The sequence below is a fragment of the Physeter macrocephalus genome, chromosome 12 (assembly GCF_002837175.3).
Source record: "Physeter macrocephalus isolate SW-GA chromosome 12, ASM283717v5, whole genome shotgun sequence".
NCBI lineage: Eukaryota > Metazoa > Chordata > Mammalia > Artiodactyla > Physeteridae > Physeter > Physeter macrocephalus.
The window spans coordinates 43,099,442-43,113,268 of NC_041225.1; the positions used below are offsets into that span (position 1 = coordinate 43,099,442).

General features: G+C 33.0%; 1 protein-coding gene across 2 annotated transcripts in view; it reads right to left on the reverse strand.

The window, feature by feature from the left end:
• Positions 1-13,827, reverse strand: part of ATAD2B (ATPase family AAA domain containing 2B) — a 148,942-nt gene that overhangs the window by 48,474 nt on the left and 86,641 nt on the right. For both annotated transcript variants that reach the window (XM_024118530.3, XM_024118529.3), the window contains exons 18-19: positions 13,059-13,245; positions 2,462-2,647 (exon numbers count right to left, since the gene is read on the reverse strand). In XM_024118530.3, the coding sequence (XP_023974298.2) occupies positions 2,462-2,647; positions 13,059-13,245 (373 nt within the window). The remainder of the gene's footprint in view (positions 1-2,461; positions 2,648-13,058; positions 13,246-13,827) is intronic.

A 13,827-nucleotide genomic window follows, 5' to 3' on the forward strand; every position in this document is an offset into this window, starting at 1 on the left:
GGTTCCCCTGCATCGGCAGGCGGACGCGCAACCACTGCGCCACCAGGGAAGCCCCCCATCAATATTTTTAATGGTCTCATTGTACTTCATGGAAGGAATCCACTATAATCAATCCCCTACTCTAGGACATTTAGTTTCCAATCGATTAAGAAAGGCTATGATAAATACTCTTGTACTTTTTGTGTTGCCTGTGCTGTATCTTTGTGTCTGTCCATGAAGAAAGGCTATGATACTTTCTGTGTTGTCCGTGTTGTATCTTTTTTTATCTATGAAAAACTACTTACCTATAAATGGTATTGCTGAGCTAAAATGAATAGACATATTTAAATCTATTACTATGAACTGTCCTGGAGAGAGTTTATCCAACTTTTTTTTTTGGCCTATTTGATAAGTTAAAATCTGTATCTTACTGTTATTTTAACTTACCACTGTATTTTCTTAAATACACTATAGTAACTGGCTATTTCTCTCTTTCTTTTAGAATCACTTCGTTTTTACTACCCACTGTCTACTTCATGTCTTCTTCCATAGATCTGGCACCTTGCTAACCTACAGTTACTCAGTCTGCAACTCTCCATGCTTTTCATTCATCTACCAAATATTTATCAGTACGTGCTAAGTATTATTCACTACTATTTCAGTCTGTGACCTAAACAAAGCAATATACTAATGGCAAAGCTGAAATTAAAATGAAAGCCTTGGGGGCAGAGGAGGCTTTCCTAAGGACAATTAGTATAAAATGTTATGTAATCAGTAGTCTAAGAAAAACCCCATAATCTTCACCCACAAATGTGAATATCCATGATAGCTTTAGTAGCTATTTGCTATAATAAGGGCAAAGAATACAGAAGACAAAGGGTGGGGGGGGGGTGAAGTTTCAGGATTCAATGCTAGTAAATTTTTAATATTTTAGCTATTAATTAAGGTTATTGGTAAACAAATAATGAAAAAAGCCTACTCACCAGTAGGCTTTTTGAATCCACTAAAAATTATAACAATATAGCAACATTGAAAATATATAGATGCAACGTTAGTTTTTTAAAAAATTAAACCAACAATAAAATCACATATGCAAATAGACAACAAGAATAGGCAAAATTAAAATTGCTGTGTATCAAGGTAGGTTCAGTAAGACTTTTATTTACAAATCTTTCAAACAATATAAGGAAACTTCAGGTAAGTATATATTCCTAACTAGAGCCCTTAATTATCCCAATTTTCTTTATTTTTTATAAAATTATAATAAAACTAGTTGACAGTGAGGATCTAATTTTTAAAAGTGGCTCCTAGGTTATGTCCAGGTTCAGTCCACTCTCCTAAGTCAATTTCGAGTGCATTCTTACTTTATGATACTAATATAATACCCAACATATTATAGCTCCGTAGCTTCCAAAAGAAACTCACATATATTGTCTCACATCAACAAGCCTGTCTGTTATTATCCACGTCTTACAGGTGAGGAAACTGAAGCTACTCTAGGTTCAAATATTTATCCAAAATCAAAAGACAAGTAAGTCAATACCAAAGTTTTTCTGACTCTTACTACATACATCTTTCCACTAAACTTTATTGCTCCCTGTGATAAAAAATATTTTGATTAATGGTCTCCAAATAATATCAGATTCTGAATAACAAAAAATGAACTAGTCTACACTTAATATAATTTTCTTACAAGAGTAGTAAGTTGTACAAATCCAGTTTAGCAACAAGATAGATAATAAGAGCTAAAACAGAACAAAAGAACTTGGTAAAAAAGAAAAATCTGAATCATAAAATTCTACGTAATCAAGATTTATATTATAGCATTTGAAACATGTAAATTATTTATAAGAACTGTGTTGCCTGGGCAAAATATTTCTAAGCATTTCGAAAGAAGATTACTTCAAAACCTAGTAAGCTCAGAATGTTAAAATAATTTCTTAAAAATCAATTTCGTTCACATGAGTTGATCCACTAATTTTTTTCTGAAACTGTGATTTTTATCTTATACTCTACTATTGAGTTGGATGTGAATTCAAACGCTAAATATCAGATTTGAAAAATATGCACAGTCATAATAATCTTCAGCTTAACGTGATGCTACCAATGAAAGAGCTGAAAGGTCAAATCTCACCAAATAATCTAACAGATGATAAGAGTGAGAAGGATAGTTATAATGGCATTAATGATGATACAGCTAAGATCTTCTTAGTAGGTACTATATATGTCGAGGTCCGGTCTAAGCATGAATTATCTCAAAATTCACAACAACACTGAGAAATATATCAAAATACATACCAAAAAAAAAGAAACTGAAACTTAAAATGTTAACTAACTTAAGTCACATGGCTAATAAGTGGTACAACCAAGGCATGAACCTTGACGGTACTGATTTTATAATAACTAAAATGTGTCAAATTTACAAGGTCAACTATTTTAAAACCATATAATAAGAAAAGATAAATATTTAATGAGTTCTCACCTCTTCAGGAAGTTCACTGTACATGGTTTCAGAGGTAGACAATAAAAATATGGGTGAAAATGACGGTATATCTTGTAGCAAAGTCAGAAAAGTTGCTCTCACAGTTTCACTGACAGCTTCCCACCAATCACCAATGTGAGGCATGTAAACAATACTAGGTACTGTTCTTCGAGCTTCACGAAAAATCTAATTAAGGAAAGAACTGGCATTAAAAATTCAAATAGATATTATTCTAAAGTCTACACAGTAACCCCCAAATACATTAAATGTGTCAGGCCTGTTACTATAATTACTTTCAGCCCCAGTATTTAAGCAGTTCAAGATATGATGCACAAGCCATTCATACAGCTTCTATCTACCCTTACCCCACCTAAGAAAAGGAGTATTTTTTTGTTATTTTATTATTCCTATTCAGTATATATTAATAGTATAAAGGCATCAAATTGTTCCACTTATCTATCATATAAATAAAGCAAAACACCACTATAAAATATGCTGCAAATAAAGAGATAAGCATGTACCTATATGTCACCCACTTAAGAGTGATTATCAGGAAGCACAAAGAAGAAAAAGAGACATAGTTTACATGTTCATGCACATTGGCTAAAATCACTCAACATATGAACTAAATAAATATTTTAACCAAGATGTACCACCCTAGAGCTTAAAATTAATGAACTACCTGCTGAACTACTTGTTTACCTCCCATTACCTTACTTAATTCAATCTTCTATAAAATAGTCACAAAATACCCTTAATCTCTAAAGAACAATAAATAAATTAGCTAAAAGCTATGAGATACTCCCACTTCAGAAAATAGAAAATAAAGTTCCCTCAGGTGTTAAAAAGAGTCTTAACCATAGCTTCAGTCACAATCTGCCAACACATGCCAATAAAGACCAGGTTGGCTATTAATAAGTTGTCAAACAGAACTACTGACCTTTACATAAAAGTCAACAACAGCTCAACAGCCCATCAACAAATTCTCACAGATTATTATGACATCTCTTAAATACTTTTTTAACGAGTGTAAGTTAAAATGACTATCTTTCTTCAATTTAATTTGAGACTTCTACTTCTAAAATTCTCTCCTATTTTCTCTTAAACACATTTTAATTAACCTATATAATGTACAAGATACAGAAATAAGAATCAAATAATTTAAATGATTAGGATTATCAGAAACATTCCTAAAATTCAAAAGGATTGTTTTTCTTTAATGAGTAAGCCTACCACTTGCATGAATTTTTTAAATACTATATTTTATATAGCTTTAAATCTCCTGTGTAAAATAAAATGTACTGCCAATTTAATAATAAGCCAGATGAAAGATACTCAAATAAAATTTTCCCCCAAATCGGAAATGTAGATGTTATGATCACTCACATCAAAAGTAACATTTGCTCCTTCCCTTCCTTTAATATTTGCATATCCACCAATCCAGAACAGTTGTACAGTACAACTCCTTCAGGACTCTCAAATTTTGACCTTTTCTGCAAACACGCACCCTCTTATCCTGGATCTTGAAAATCCAAGGATTACTGTTTTCCAAAGTTCATGTAGAAGATTCATAAGAGAAAAACAAGCATAAATATTGGCAAAAGGAAGGAACCACACAGGAGCACAAAGGCAAGAGAGGCATTTGATTCCAAAAAAAAAAAAAAAAAAATTTTTTTTATTATATGCCACCCAAATCAGGTATGGGTATGTGGAAGACAGTGACCAACACCTGTTGCTGATAAAACTAGGGAAAGTCAGCAGGGAGAGAAAGGTGATTATATGAAAAAGACTAACAAACTACACAGCTTACTGAGAAACCTCACAAAACTACCTACCCTAACTCAGCCATGCAAGTTACCACATGCCCAGGGAGAGATGAGACAACATGCCTTTTTTAAAAAATGAAATACTGCCTTGCAGTCTAGTATTTGCAGGTTAGGTTTTCTATATGTGTTGAGAACATCTAGCTGCTAGCAAATATCAAAGAGTATGGGCAAAGCAACAGAAGGTTAAGTGATGATAAATAAAAAACTTTACAGAGGCAGAAGTTAAACAATGCAATACTGTAGGTGTTTTAAACTTATTTGCAAGGCTGAACTAGATACATAAGGTTTTTTTTTTTTTCTATTTCTTTCCTTTTCTCATACAAACCTCTCAAAATTATCCAACTGAACATGATAATGATACTCTAGTAACCTTTTTATTTCCAAAGACTTTAGGAAAGTATCTTTATAAGTAAACTTTTTGAAATTATATTTGAAAACCTAGAGGGGAAAAAAAAATCAGGAAAAAAGTCTAAGACAAATATAGAAAAATTAAAAGGCTCTGCCCTCTGGTCCATGAATATATAATTACATGGACTGAGAATTAATCTAACTATATGCAATACCAATAGCCAGGGAATATTTTCCAAATTTTCTCTGAAGCCTTTAAAGGAAAAACATTCTTTATTTCCAGAAAAATTTTAAAATACTACTAAAACAAGTTTTCTTTTTTAATTCCTTACCCCATGTTATCTCAGAATATTAAAATAAACCTTCATATTTTCTTTAAGTAGCCAAGCTGTACTAATTCTCCTGTTTTTGAAATGAAATTTCAAAAAGAATAGAGTCTGAGAATAGTATTTTAAAATTCAGAAAAAAGTTTAAACCTATTGTGATTTTTCTATAATGTAAAATCGGCTCCTCAGCAGTTTGCTGGTAATTTTTGAAGTTATGGAATAAGATACACTCTGTGAAATCAATTAACCAGATATCTCATAGTAGAAAAATAAAGCCTAGTTTTAGTGAAGCGGCAACTGTCTTGGGAACAAGTGATGCCATTTGATAACTAGAAAAATACTCACCTACAGGGTGTCTTGGATTGGTGGATGTGCAAGGTGTAGTAGAAAACAGAAAAACTGTTATAGAGAAAAAAAGACAGTAGGCCAAATTACTGAACCAACCGTTTCAAAATACCTCTGACATGACCAGCACTCTTGCACAAATAAAATGAACGTACACCAGTGTATGTGAATGTTCATTTTGATTCTTTAAACAATATATTTCTGGCCTCTTCTTGTCCCAGACATCATAGTCCCTTATATAACTTTTTTAAAGTTTCTTTATTTAAAAAATATCAAAAACTACTTTCTCTGAATATTAATGATATGAAAGGCAAAAATCAGGTCACTGAAATTAGAAGTATCCATGCAAGGAAGCACTAACAATATAAACTGCACCTATATTTATAAGGGTCCTTATCTCAAAAGCTAAATTTCAAATCAGTACGTTAGATGCCAAATTAAAATGTTCTATGCGTGAAAATTCACTGTATATTTAAAAAATGAAGAATATACAGCCCATAACAAGCCATTTTCATTAAAAACTGAAAACTGGAATCATTTTAAATACAGAGGTGCATGAAGCAGAAACCTCCAAGCCAGTATAGCTTTCACTTTCCCAAAAGGGGCTATATGAGAAAAACAACTTTTTGCCATCAATAAATTTCCAGAATTTGTCTTGGTCACGTTACAGTACTAAAATTATAAAACACAGGTAAAAGAAAAATCTTGGGGGCTAAATTTGTTCTCAATTTTTATAAAAACTAAAAAGCACTATTTAAATAAGTTTAATTCCTTAAACCATGCTATCAAAACTGTTAAAATAAATTATATGTCTCCATTACTGATAACTTTATTATATTTGTCACTTACTCCATTCATGTTCTATTGACCTAAGATTTACTGAGCATCTCTGTGAAAAGAAGGCACTGTCTGGGATCTGAAGATTCAGGATTCAAGAAATAAAACGCTCAATTTCTTTACAAGCATATAAAATCAGCCTGTCATAAAACACAACTATACTAGAGTTTCTGAACAATGGATTTAATACAAATCAACATTTCTTGAAAATTAAAAACACCCAAATTCCTTTTCTGATATTTTCATTGCTAAAAACGTCAATAATTTCAGTAAATGTGATACAATTTGGGCCAGGATAATTTAATTTGTTTACAATTCAAAAAAAAGTGTGCTATGGTAAAACACAGATGTGTACCCACGTGCACAAACACAAGAGTATCCAAAGTATACACAGACTGTTATGGAGAAACCCAGAAATCCTTTTTCACAAACGCAAGAGCATCCAAAGTATACACACAGGTAAGTATATTAATTCCTTAATGCCACATAACCAAAACAGATTTCCCCTGAGAATTTCCAGATACAATTTCTTTCTAGGGAACAAAAAATACTAAAATTTTCACCCCCCAAAATACCTTACTGACCATGTGAAATTACTCATAACACCATATAGTACCCAAACTCCAAAGCTTTGAACAGACCATATTTAAATTTATCAATTCGATCATACCTCTGTATTAATGAAAAAGATTAAATATAACACACTCATCAATCCTTTTTCCTAAATCAGCAGTAGAAATAATACAAAAGGGAAAAAAATACATATGAATATGTCAGTAAGGGGACTCATAGTTGTTGCTATTTTTTTTTTTAAGAGTATTAATACAGTTAAGTCTTTTACTACAGATACAAACATCTCTGACCTTGTTGTAGGGTTCAATAATTACTTGTGAACTTACTGGGACAACCATAAATCTTCCAGGCTACATCAGTTTCCATTGTCCTTCCAGAGCCTTTGGAAGACTATGAAATGCTCAGTAACATACATACACATGCTCACACACATACACACACAGAGCTACTTTATGAACTCAGGCAATTGTTTCAGTTATAAATGTCGAACTACTGTCCAGTGATCAGCTAAAGTACTATATTTCAAAGTGTGATTTACTGAAAACCTAGACTAGTAACAACTGGGATGCATGTTTGAAGTGCAGATTTCTGGGCTTATCCCAAATTTCATGAATCAGAATCTCTGGGTGTGGAGCCAGGGAATCAGAAATTTTAATAAGCACCCCCAGGAGATTCTCATGCTCATTAAATTTTAAGACACAATGAGAGACTTCCCTGGTGGTCCAGTGGCTAAGACTCCGCGCTCCCAATGCAGGGGGCCCAGGTTCAACCCCTGGTCAGGGAACTAGATCCCACATGCCGCAACTTACGAGTTCACGTGCCACAACTAAAAGATCCCGCACACAGCAACAAAGATCCCGCGTGCCACAACTAAAGACCCGGCGCAATCAAATAACTAAATAAAGATTTTTAAAAAAAGAAAGTAAGAAAGAAACAATGAGAAAACTCCTCTACCATTTTTCAGGCAACTGATAATATTAATCAATAGCTGGGGCATTCAGAGGAAGAAACAGAAGTTTTGTCATATATCTGCTTGTATGTGGATGTTTTAAAGAATGGCATAGAATTAAACACGGTCCCCATGGTATAAAGAAATATGAAGTAGGGCCCTTCCCCCCTTTCCATCTTATCACACACATAAATACAGATCTTTAAAGGTGATTTAAGACTTCTTTCCTTTAAAACTACCTTTTGTGTTCATGTTACACTATTAAATAACCCAACTTAATTTATATTACATATCTTAGAGGCAGGGGAAAAGAAAATCACAGAAGAATAACTTGCCACAGACCAAACCCTTATATTCCACATCTATTTAGAGAGGATTCTACCTATAGAAGGACTAACTACAAAGAGAAGTAAAGCAAAAGGGAAGAAAAGAAAGGGAATACAGAACAGAAGGATAGAGAGAAAGGGTTTTTAATCTTTCCAGCATTTCAGCACCTGACTTATGCACTCTCTTCCCTAGGACTTTTATACCTACTTATACCCAGGCTTGCAAATCTCTACAAATTAAGAAAAAATTCCTCAGTTTCATTATATAATAGCCTCTTTTTGAAGAATTTTCCAGAAAAGACAGTATTATGTTATATTATATTGTAATAAATAATTTTAAATATGCACTTAAAATACAAACAATCAGGGATTAACCGTGACAGTTTACGTGGTCTCTGGTCAGTGTTCAGAGAAAGTCTGAGCTTCAGCTACCATGACTACAAAATTCTGACTCAGTGCCTGGTTAGATTAGACATCCAGGTGGTGGTCACTCAAGAATAAACCCTACTTCCAACCCAGAAGCTCACAGGTGAAAGCAGAGAAGATGAGATGTCTTGACATAGTAGATGCAATGTAACACAACCAAAACAGTAAATGGAGGGTTTTTGTTGCTTCCCACCACCAAGTGACACTTCTCTCCACCCTCCTCACCAACATGACAGAAAAGTAGTAAAAGCCAAGATATGTGAAAGAGACCAAAGAACATGCAGTCAGAATTCAAATTTAGCCCAATGATGCCAAGTAGGATTCAGAGAAAAAAAAAATCCCAGGATTCCAATAAGATCAACATATAGTTTACTACAGTGCTTCATATTTCCTTACCTAACATTAAGCCAGTATTGTGTTTGGAATATACACACACATTAGCCATAAGGAACAACTATAGACAGAATGTTCCTCTTTCAAAGTGATTTTATCTTTCAGTTTGTTTGATACTGTCAAGTATACATGTAAAAGGAAACAAAAGATTCTAAACCATAGAGCAGAGTGTAAACTAAAATGACAAAGTTTATCCATTCCCCAAATCCTCCATATTCCTTCCCCCAAGCCAGAACAACAATTATTAACAGTTTTTGGGGGATATTCTTGGATAAAATTTCTACTTATATATAAACATGAACATATATTTTTAAGTTTTTTTTTACACAAAGATCATACTTAGATTGATTTACAACTTGCTTTTTCACTAGTATCTCCTTCACCTTTCCATATCAGCCTATGTAAATCTACCTCATTCTTGTTAATGACTTCCTAGTATTCCTTTGTTACTATACCTTATTTTAGCCAGTCCACCATAAAAAGGACATTTAGTTTGTTTCTTTTTGTCTTATTTTGTTTGGTAATTCTACACACAATGCTTTGATGAATAACCTTGTATATTCAGCAGTGAATACTTATAGCTAATATATCTTTAGGAAATGTTTTTTAATGTAAAATTCCTGGGTCAAAAGATACTTGGAAGTTTAAAAGATAGTTCCAAACTACACTCCAAAATCAATTAAAAAATTTACATTTCCACTAACCAAGTCTGAGCATCCATATCTCCAATATTAGGTTTATCAAGCTTTTTGTTTTTACAAGCCTGATAGTTGTTTTAAAATAGCATCTTACTGCTTTAATATGCTTCTTTTTTTTTTTTTCACTTATGAGTAAGGCAAAGAATCTTCTCAAATTTTTATTGGTTGCTTTTGCTACTTTTTTCTCCCTATAAATGTCATGCTCCTACTTTGCCAATTCTTTTATTAGGCTGTTATTCTTTCTTCTTCCTGATTTTAATATATCTTTGTATAGTGAGGAAACTTGTCCTTGACATGTGCTACAAATACAAATTTTTACCAGGTTATGTCTATTAATCTTATTTAAAGAAAGTTTCTTGTCATGTGTAATTTAAAATTTTATAAAGTCAAATTTGTTCTTATCTTTATGTTTCCTGGCTTCCATTCATTGCTTTGAAATTAAATACTTTCTCATGTCCAAGATAATATACTGACCTTGTGAATTATCCTAACACTTTTACAGTTCCACAGACAATCTAGAATCTATTTGGGGGCTAAAGAAAAAGGTAGGAAATCCAGTTTTGTTTTTTCTTATTCCCTTCATAGAGCCAGCCAGTTTTCTAAGACTATTTATTAAATAATCCATCTATTCTATGATATCAAATGTCATCATCATCATCATCATCATATACTCAACATCATCAGATACTAAATTCTATTTCTACATAGGCCTAAGCATGATTTCTCACTTTTGTTCTATTGTTTTGTCTATCCCTGCACAGGTACAAATACTTTATTACCACAGTTCTATTACATGTGTAAACATCTGGTAGGGATTCCTCATTACACTTTTTTCTCTAGAATTCTCCCTGCTATGCTCATATTTATTTTCTAGAGGAAACAAAGAGCCTTTTTTTTTTAACATCTCCTCTTAAATTTGGAGGGATTATAATTATAATTATAATTGCACTTAATTTATAGATTAATTTAGAAAGAACTCATAGCTATCCAATGTTGAGTCTTACCAGCCATTAGTTGTGAAAGGAGCTGCAGCAGTAGTGATAAAGATGATAGCTGTCGTTGTTGAGTACTGTATGCCAAGACTACTGGATGAGCTTGTTTTAATAATCACAGTAATCTTATGTGGTATCATTATCTTCATTTCATAGATGAGAAAATTAAGGCTCAAATAGGTTAAACAACTTGTCCAAGGCCACAACCAATACACAAGTAGCTGAGATTTTAATCTGTGCAGTATGACTTGAGTCTACACTCTGAATTACAGAAATTAAAAACAAGGTGTGTCTTTCACTTATTCAACTGTCCTCAAGTGACTTTTTAGCTTTCTTCTTTTAGGCCATGCAAATTAATTGTTTAAGTTAATTCCTAGGTAAACTTAGTTGCTATTTTAAATGGGACTTCTTCCATTACACAGTTGACCCTTGAACAAGGCAGGGGTTAATCTGTGTATAATTTATAGTCAGGCCCTCTAGATTTGCAGGTTCTCTGCATCCACAGGTTCAACCAACCATGGACCTTGTAGTACTGTATTTACTGCTGAAGAATATCCATGTATAAGTGGACCCGTGCAGTTCAACCCACATTGTTCAAGGGTCAACCATATTTCTAACTTCTTATTGTTTGTATAAAAGAAAACTATTGATTTTATAACACTAACTTTGAAATTGTCTGCCTTACAGAATTCTCTTATTGGCCCTAACAGTTTTTCAGTTAATACTACAATCATATCATAGGCAAATAGTTATAACTTCAGTGTGTTCATTCCAATATTTATATATCTCACATGTAACTGAATCAATTTTGCATGCCTTAGTGATGGTATATTACTCTTTCAATGTGCTACTAGATTCCATTTGTAGTATTTACTTTATGACCACTGTCTAAGTGAGATTAGACTACAATTTTCTTTGTATTTCTTTCAAAGGTTTAGCATCACTCTTTTTTTTGATTTCATGTCTTTCCTTCTTTTTCTATGCTTTGGAAAAGTTTAACTGGCATCAAAATAATCTTATCCTTTAAGATTAAAAGAATTCACCTGTGAAACTGTTTGGATTTAGTGCTTTTTGACACTCAATTTCTTCTTCCACAACTACTGTCTATTTAGATCCTCTATCCTCTGAAGTCAACCTTGTTAATTTATATTTTCCTAGTAAATCACTTGGATTTTTTTTTTTTTTTTTTGCAGTATGCGGGCCTCTCACTGTTGTGGCCTCTCCTATTGTGGAGCACAGGCTCCGGGCGCGCAGGCTCAGCGGCCATGGCTCACGGGCCCGGCCGCTCCACGGCATGTGGGATCTTCCCGGACCGGGGAACGAACCCGTGTCCCCTGCATCGGCAGGAGGACTCTCAACCACTGCGCCACCAGGGAAGCCCTGGATTTATTTTAAATGGTACCAAGTAATTCTCTTACTTGCATAAAAACTGCAATAATTTTGTCTCACTAAAAAGGAAAAATACGAGCAAACATATAAATCAACATTATTGGAAAACACACACAGTCAGGATAAATTAAATGTATAAAACTTGGAGAAAATTACTGGTATATAGTTTTTTAGGCAGGCCATGGGTTTTGGGAAAAAAAACCTTTAAATAGGGCTTTAGAAGTAGTGAAGTACTGCTAGGATGTTCATACCCAAAGAATTGTAAATAAAAGAGAAATAAAACTGACACTATGAACTGTTTAAAAAAAATCTATTTCATGCTACAAGGTACAGAATGGTTTTCAATTAGATAGTTTATGTATTAAATATTTATGAACTATAACTCAAAGAACAACAAAACTGTGTGCAGTGCTCTTTAAGTGTTACTACTCCAGCCATCTAATCTCTAAAAGTAGGCTAAATGTCAAAGAAGAAAGTGACATTCAAACACTTAATGAGTACTTACTATGAGCTGGGCACTGTGTCAGAGACACAGAAATGGTGAAGACATGGTCTCTCGGTTCAAAAAACTTATTCCCTTAGCCCCTAGTTCCAACATGACACACTTATAATAAATTCACAGTTATATATTAAAACGTCAAGAAATATAAACAGCCCCACTAAAATTTTGCTTCACAAGCTAGCAAATATAAAGTAGTTGAAAATCAAATATCAAACACACTTGATTATTGATACAAATATATATAATTTTAAAATTGCTATCACTTTTCTATATTAATTTTAAATCCTGGAATTCCTGGATATTCTGGATATCATTTCCCTTACTATGATAAGGCTGTAAGTACAGACAGAAGTCTAAAGAGGCCCTGAAAAAAGAGTCAGAAAAAGGCAAAAAGAAGCTCCCTTTCTACACTGTTTAATGAAATGAACCTTTAATACAAGAAATAGGATTATTAAAATTTCAGAGAAGAATGAAGTATCATGGGAAAAACAATGAGCTCACTTTAAAAAATCAAAAGGATTCTCTGCCTTAATATTAGAATGTTAATGAATAACCAACAAAAAGTTAATATTCATATTACTGTTCTTTGAAAAAATTTTATCTATAATCACTACCGAGATATAAACAATAAGAAAGTAGGAAGTACTTTGATACAGTACAAACCTACCTGTGCACATGATTCTTCAGGTGTTTTGGCACTAACTGAATAAAGTGCTGGGAGATCTAGTCTGTGCACAGAGAATTTTTCTAGAGTGTGCAAAAGTGCTGGAGCAAGGTGAGAAGTTTGACCTGAGCCTCGTTCTCCAGACAGCAATAGTCTTGGCCTGTAAGAGGTTGGCTGATGATATGGTGACCTGCAATACACATAAGACATGATAATTATTTCAAAACCATACACTCTGAAGACCAAAATAAAATATTAGGAAAATATTTACATAAAAGAATGTAATGCCAAATTAATAGAACTTTTTTTTACCTCTCTCATTTTTTTAAGTACAGCAAATCATTTTTTCAATAATTACAGTTTTAAAATATTGATCTCTCTGGCCATATTAATACCAAGACATAAAAGTATAAAAATCCATCCTAAAAGAAAGTTCATCCTATCATACCACATATATTAACTTGGAAAATGCTTCAGACACTAAGTATGATTTAGTTATTAATTATCCCAGATCAAATGTTAAGAATTCCACTTCTCCAACAAAGAGGTGCATCTAAAGATTACTCAAAATGTAGGACTTTCTTTTTAACGGTTAAAATGGTAAATTTTATACATATTTGATCACAGTTTTTCTTTCTTTTTTTTTTTAACATCTTTATTGGCATATAATTGCTTTACAATGGGTGTGTTACTTTCTGCTTTATAACAAAGTGAATCAGTTATACATATACATATATCCCCATATCTCTTCCCTCTTGCATCTCCCTCCCTC